Source organism: Hipposideros armiger, unplaced genomic scaffold (genome assembly GCF_001890085.2).
Source record: "Hipposideros armiger isolate ML-2016 unplaced genomic scaffold, ASM189008v1 scaffold_1192, whole genome shotgun sequence".
Classification (NCBI taxonomy): domain Eukaryota; kingdom Metazoa; phylum Chordata; class Mammalia; order Chiroptera; family Hipposideridae; genus Hipposideros; species Hipposideros armiger.
Window position 1 is genome coordinate 460,650 of NW_017732542.1, and position 7,134 is coordinate 467,783.

General features: G+C 50.9%; 1 protein-coding gene across 2 annotated transcripts; it reads right to left on the reverse strand.

Moving 5' to 3' along the window:
- Positions 1-4,042: 4,042 nt before the first annotated feature.
- On the reverse strand, positions 4,043-6,841 carry IL32 (interleukin 32). 2 transcript variants are annotated; one of them, XM_019632857.1, is made up of 7 exons: positions 6,775-6,841; positions 6,611-6,652; positions 6,009-6,047; positions 5,803-5,856; positions 5,418-5,444; positions 5,181-5,240; positions 4,043-4,580 (listed from the first exon to the last, which is right to left on the reverse strand). In XM_019632857.1, the coding sequence occupies exons 2-7, from the start codon at positions 6,623-6,625 to the stop codon at positions 4,224-4,226; spliced, it is 552 nt and encodes a 183-aa protein (XP_019488402.1). In that variant the 5' UTR covers positions 6,626-6,652; positions 6,775-6,841; the 3' UTR covers positions 4,043-4,223. The 2 variants fall into 2 exon arrangements, with proteins under 2 accessions (XP_019488402.1, XP_019488403.1); XM_019632858.1 differs by lacking the exon at positions 6,009-6,047 and having other exon boundaries at positions 6,775-6,804.
- Between the last annotated feature and the right edge of the window lie 293 nt (positions 6,842-7,134).

Here is a 7,134-nt window from a genome sequence, read left to right on the forward strand (position 1 = left end):
TTGCATGAATATAATTTTGAAATGTCTCGTTCAGAACTTCGTTACATATTTTTTGGAAAATATATACAAATGCTACTTGATAGGAATTTAAGTGATTGATAGGAATCACTTAAAATTACAATACAGTCAGAGATAAATTCTCAATTAAATCTTGTAGTTAGCATCATCAATTCAAAGTTAATACTGACGGAAATCCTACCCAGCACACTTTGTGAGCTGGTCAGTCTTCTGTTATTTCTAATACAAATTACAAAATGATGTATGTGACATAATTTACATAGGTCCAGGGAAAATAGTGGATAATTGCCATTATCTACAGATTAGAATACACAAATGTATTGCATAATACATATTATACAAGCTAATTGATTCCTTTTAAAATGTAATCATAAGCCAGGACAAAGTACAAGCTCCTTAAGTAAACTACTGTACTCAGGCATTCCAGTCACTAGCAACATGACCACATTAGTGACCAGATGGTTTTCCTGTTTTCCAAAGCGCTAAATTACTACATTTCTAAAACTTGTCTCTGTTTATATTTCTAAATTAGAACATTGCTCACTGCCTCAGTGCTTGATCTTGAAAATGTACTGACAATGGTAATACTGTGACTTCTTGGTGCAGGAAATTTCAATAACACAAAAAAGGAACTCATAAATTTTGTTGAAGCATTCCTTGGTAAGATTTTAGTGTGTGTTTGGGGTTCTTTTTTTTTTTTCTAATAAAAATGAAAATAGGAGCTTCATAAGAGGAACAAATTTTCAATAACATGACTTCTGGTGAACACACGGGTGAGAAAAACAGCTCACCCCAGTTTCAGAGCACACCAAAGCTTCCTGTTTCAGTCTGTGACTTTTCACCCACTAAGACACTGTGTCTGAGTTCCCTTGACCCTCCACCCACTGACACTAAACTGCTCTTTAACAAATGTTTGGAAAGGAGAACTCATCCCCCAGGGCCCAAGGGACTGAGGGAAACAGGTGGGAAAGCTCTGAGCCTGGAGAAAGTCAGCCCTTTTGGGGGTTGGGAGGAAGATTGAGGTACAGAGAGTCACCAGATGTCACAAGGAAATTTTGAGGAGGAAAGATGGGTGGTCAACTAAGAGTTCAGCATGAGTTGGGAGAACTCACATCATTGAAAGCTTATTTCTGAGCACCTACAAGGTGCCAGGGAATCTGTTGGGCTATTGAGGGGAACAAGACCTGCAATACAAGGGGGAGGCAACCTCTAGAGAGTGGGAAAGGGCATCACAGACAGAGGGAACAGCATGGGTAAAGGCCCTGAGATGAGAGGAGCTTTGCAGGAAGCTGGAGAAGTTGTCCATGAGGGGAGATCTGCAGGGACCTGATGACGCAAACAGGGCCTTACAGACCAGGATCACAATTCATTCACAGTGGGAAGACAGGAGGTTTTTAGGTGGGGCATTATTTCATTGTTAACAATGAACTCATTTAGGCTTTGGCTGCTGCATGGAAATAGCTTGAAAGAGGCATGTCCAGGGAGATGTGGTACGAGGGTATTACAGTTGTCCAGCCTCCCCATAACAGTGACCTCAAGGGGTTGGTGGGGCCACAAAGCCCCTGGTGGCTTCAGCACAGAGGAAGGGTTTTCTCTGCAAGAATGAAGTGGGAGGACATGAGGAGAGGTCAGTGGAGGTTTGACAGAGGGTCACTTGAGACATGCAGGGACAGGCTCTCAAAGGACTTGAATGATGATGGCAGGTGTGGCGAGGATATAGCCAAGAGTAAGGGAAGGCAGGCCATGACCTGCAGTGGGTATCCCTTTGGAGCCAGAGAACTCAGGCAAGAGGTGGGCCATCCAGTGTAAAGGCGTGTCAGACGGGTCCTCTGGAAGTGAAGGAGGGTAGTATGTGGGCCTGAGGGGGGCTCTTCTAACAGGATAAGAAGGAAGGGACAAGGAACAAGAGAAAGGAAGACCCTTCCTGCTAGTCCCCTCCCCAGTGGAACAGAGCCCCTCAGGGTTCTCAGGGTCACCAAGAAGCTACTGTCAGGGTCAGGGTCCAGCCATGGCCTCCTCCTGCAGGACTGGCAGCTGACCCCTAGGTGGAGATCTTTGTAGAAATCAAGAGTTCATTTCTGGGCCGGCCCAGTGGCGCGTTGGTTAGGAGCTGGCTTGGGACGCCAGAGGGCCCTGGTTCAGATCCCACATATGAGGACCAGTGACACTGCCCTCTACAGAGCTAAGGTGATGAACGGCAGCTCAACCTGGAGCTGGGCTGCTATGGGTCCCCAGCGACGGTGTAGGCTGCAGCCCCTGCTGCAGTGGGTTGCCATGGGCCACCGTGTGTAGCCAGCAGTCAGCGTGAGCGGCCAGCAACCGCCGAGAGCGGCCGTCCAGAAGCCGGTGACTGATCTGCCTTGCCCCGGAGAGCGCAATGATGGTGCCAGCTTGGGCGAGTGAAGCAACATCCTCCACAACTAGACTGAAGAACAAAAGGACAGCAACTTGTCTGTTCCCCTTTCCCCAATTCCTCAGTGCTGTTCTCATCCCCCAATTCCCCCCAAAAAATATTTTTTAAAAAAACAGTTAATTCCTGGGATGGCCGAGTGGCGTGTTGGTTAAAAGTTGGCTTGGGGGCCGGCTGAGTGACTCAGTTGGTTAAGAGCTCGCTCAAGAGTTTGAGCTCTGAGCAACAGCGGTTCGAGTCCCGGCCCGAGCTGAGCAGCCTCTGAGCTGCCAACAGGTGGCAGGATGGCTCAGCTAAAAAAAAAAAAAAAGTTGGCTTGGGACACCAGCTCTGAGCCGCAGGGCCCCAGTTTGGATCTCCCATGAGGGCCAGTGACACTGAGCCCTCTACAGCTAAGATGGTGAACAACAGCTCAACCTGGAACTGGGCTGCCATGAGTCGCCAGAAACGGTATAGGCTACAGCCTCTGCTGCAGTGGGCTGCCATGAGCTACCGTGAGTGGCTGGCAGCCAGTGTGAGCAGCCATGAGCCACCGTCCAATGGCCGGCGAGCGACTGCCTCACCCAGGAAGAGTGCAATGATAATACCAACATGGCCAGTGAAGCGACGTCCTCCACAACTAGACTGAATAACAAAAGGACAGCAACATGTATGTTCCCCTCCCTTAATTCCCCAATAAAATCTTAAAAAAAAAAAAAGAGTTCATTTCTACCATTGAAAAGGGTCTGAAGAAGCTGGCAGATGAGGGTGCAGGATACTGACCCACAGAAATGTCTTCGTTTCTCAGGCATGCTGGCCCCAACTCCCTGCCCACATCCTTCTGCTGATGGGTTTCCTCCCCACAAAGACCCATTTCTTCCTCCTGTGCTATTCTTCAAGTCAAGGCCCCACCTTGATCTTCCTCACAGCAGCTGTTGTTTCCTGCAAATCACCCCTGAATGGAAAGTTGGTTGCACACATGGACCTGAGGCAGGAAGTCAGGGCTGAGGGTGTGGGGGAGTGTATTTGGCCTCAGAAATGGTTAGCAGTGCTATTGCCCTCAAGCCTTGCTCCTGGCTCCCCCAATCTGCATTTGCAGGCCCAGGTGAGGCCACAGGCCCAGAGATCAAACTGTTGCCCCCTCCAAACTCTGCCTTCCTTCCTTGTCCACATAGGGGTGCACTCTAGTACCCCTCGCACGCGCGCGTGCGCACACACACTCACACACACACACACACACACACACACACTGCCCCAGCCCTCGGGCCTCTGATCTTGAGAGAAAGATGAAGGAGTTTCACAGGCCCCAGCCCACATTGAGTAATGAAGGCCCAAGAGGGAAGTCAGGATAAGAAAAAGGGACCAAAACGTCTAAGGCCTGAGCTCCTTGCTGCCTAAGAGTGGGTAATTACTGAGTACCTACTGTGTGTAAGGCACAGGCTGAAATATTCAATTCTTCATCACAAGTCCCTGGGCAGTGTGACCAGTGTCCCATTTAAAGACAAGAGAGGTCAGGTATCTTGTCCTCACTCACTAGAGTTGGGACCCTGGCCTGGGTCTATCTGAGGCACAGCTTCTTCCTGTAACCACTGGACTCCCTGCCTCCCATCCCAACAGGCCCTCAATTTAGTTCAACCAACTTTTATTCAAATGCGGTAGTAAGAGCAACATGTCAGACCTGGAGAAGGCAACACGGGAAAGCAGGGCAAAGCAGGGCGGAGAGGTTGTGCACAGGGAGGAGGTGAGGGGGGAGGTTGTCAAGGATGAGCAGGAGGGCAAAGGTTACTTCAGAAGCTTCTTTCCAAGAAAGGGGGAATCACAGGGCTCCTAGGTGTGGCTGCAATTCAACTAGACTCTGTGGGGTTCCTTTGTCCTGGAAGACATTCTTGAAGGACTCTACCACATTGAAGAACAAACGCTCAATCATGTTCCAGACAGACTTCATTGCACTGCACAAGCCAGCCAACTTCTCCTTCATCCAGTCCCACAACTTCTGCCACATCCCCTTCAGTCGCTGCAGCATCTCCTGGAACAACCTGCGTACCTTCTGGAAGAAGGTCTCATCAGCCTGTTGGGCCGCTGGACTTTCAGTTTCCAGGTCAAGGGTCTGTTCTCTGCAACGGTTTCGAATACGAAGTTCTTGCACCTCTTTGAGAAGTAAAGGAGCAGATTCCTGTGGGGATAGGGATGTTCAAGGTCCTGTTGGAGGGTTCTGTTGGTGGGTGCAGCCCCAGGTCCTGACCCTGGCAGAGGCCTCCTAGTTCATTACACACACACACACACACACACACACACACACACACACACACACACACACACACACACACACACACACACACACTACACTCACAACGACAATCAAACATAGAAATATGAACATTGCTCTGGACTGTGCAGGACAGAAGCCCACACATGGAAACTGCCTGCTTTCATGCCCCAAACTCCACAGACACGAGGACGTCTCTCAGAGACTCAGGCCCACATTTCCCCTCAGTGGCCAAACCACGATGGCTGTACCTGCTTGGAGCCTGACCGGCCTTTGAGGCCAGCGCCAAGCTCAGGTGCTTCACCATCTTGCATGGAACTGAAGACAGGGCTCTGGCCACTGTGTGCTGGGCTGCAATCCTGAGTTCCCCAGTGCTATCCTTCCGCCCACACCCATCCCAGTCCGCTCCCACCTAGGGAGGGTGCACATACATGGCGGCACCAAAATCAAGTGAGAACAGGGCTGAAGACGAAGCACAGAGGACTATGACAAGCGCCTGAGCCTCACCTGGTTGATGTTCTGACATTCAGCTTCCACGACATCATGCAAGTCCTCGCAGACTTGGTCCTAGGGAGAGCAGGGTGGGAGGCTGCAGAGCTGCTCCTGCCTGGTGCCTCCTGCAGTCCCACTGTGACCTCCATAGGCCAGGCGAGTCACAAGGGAGCCAAACGTTCACCCCAATAACCTGGCCCGGCCCAACTCCTGGGGACTAAGCCTTGGGGGTAGGGAAAGGCCAAAACTCACCTCCATCTTCTCTAGTTCTAAACGGACCTGCAGGACAAAATCACTTGGTTTAAATTCCTCCTGTCTCTCTCACCTGCGCTCTTAACCTCTGTTCTCAGCTCCCCACCTCCCACAGCTGGGTCCAGCTAGGTGCCTGGGGGAATGGTGTCTGGCCTCTGTGCAATGTCGACAATATGTCCAGTGACTTGGACACCTCCCTCAGCCTCCCTGACCCCCGCATCTCCCACCTGTGTACTTATTTGCCCCACAGGTGTGAATTTTGTCCACTGTAAGAAATGAGACGACCTGAGGTAGCATCATCATAATCATCACCATCGTCATCATCGTGACACCACCTCACCCCATTCAAATGGTGCAAAGCACAGGAGTGGGAACACTGACCTACCTGGTTTTCTCCCTTGCTTCCCAAACCATCACAGAATGAGTCTACGTGACTGTGCTGTGAAGAGAGACCAAGTTAGGGCAAGATGGCCTAATCCTACTACCTCCTGAGTCGCACGTGATCTGGAACATACTCAGCCTCCCACAGTAGAAACCATGCCTCCACTCATCCCCCAGCCCCCCATCCATACATGTGGAAGACCGTCTTACCATATTGGTCCTCAGCTTCTCAATTTTTTCTGGGGCTATCTGACGGGGTAACAGTGATACACAGGTTTTTTGGGGTTGTTGGAAAAGTCATGAAGTATTTTTTCCATGTTTTTCATTGTAAAAATGTGTCATGACTTTTCTGACAACCCAGTATATGACCCTCCTACACACCCAGACCTCACACACACACACACACACACACACACACACACACACACACACACACACAGAGCTGCCTCCACAATAGACCTCCCAGAAAGGAATTCTGGCCCCAAACAAGGCTCTGAAACATGAGGTGAACGACTCAGCACAAAATGAAACTGTGGGGTCCTTTGTAAAAAATTACTCAGAATTATAGGATGGGCACAGCAGGGCATTCAACGAACCAGGCTCAGGTCCATTATGAGACTGGGGTCCTGTTAAACGTATGGTCATATTCCCATGACCCCCTGCTTCCCCAGGGGCCTTCCCACGGCTCAGAGAGGATGGGACAGAAACAGGTGCATGGGAAGGGATCAGCGGGGTGGGGGCTGCATTGGTGGGAGAGGGGGACATACAGTGGGAAGTGGGACTCCAGGACCCACTGTTTCCCCATCACTCACCTTGGAGTAGCACATGGCTCCTCAGAGTTTGGGGGCTGTTTCATGGTGGGGAAGAAGAATTGTGAGGAGAATTGTTTCAGAGGAGCAGCCTCTCTCTCCAGCCCACAAGGTCCCTTTGGCAGCAACTCCCTGCGGTAGAAGGGGGGCTGCATTGATCCAGTTACCTTGTGTCAGATCCTCCCAGCACAGAGCCCAGCTAAGGTCTGTGCACCAGAGGGAGGTCCAGCTGATGTAAGAGCAGAGGAGGGAAGGCGGAGCTGGGGGAGGGTGGTGCCTGCCCAGAGGAGGATGCATGGCTGAGTGACTGTGATTTGTGTGTGCTGGTGGGTGACAAAAACAGAGAGAGACAGGCAGAAGGAAGGAAAGACAGGGAGAGGGAGGTCTGAGGGACCTGGGAGGAGAGGGCATGTCCCTTAGACTCTGGGTCCCTAGCCTTGTCTCCTCCACTCTCTGGGGTGGAAGAGGCCTCTTCCCTGAGCCCCCATCAGCCTGGAAAGGAGGAGGGGCAGAGGGGAATTCCAGGC

Bases quoted from the DNA above. Each gene is read 5' to 3' on its own strand.
- IL32 (XM_019632857.1), bottom strand. The intron at 5,857-6,008 runs GTAAGACGGTCT...CTCTCTTCACAG, and splicing joins AGAAGCTGAGGACCAATATG to CACAGTCACGTAGACTCATT. The intron at 5,445-5,802 runs GTAGGTCAGTGT...TTTGTCCTGCAG, and splicing joins GAAGCAAGGGAGAAAACCAG to GTCCGTTTAGAACTAGAGAA.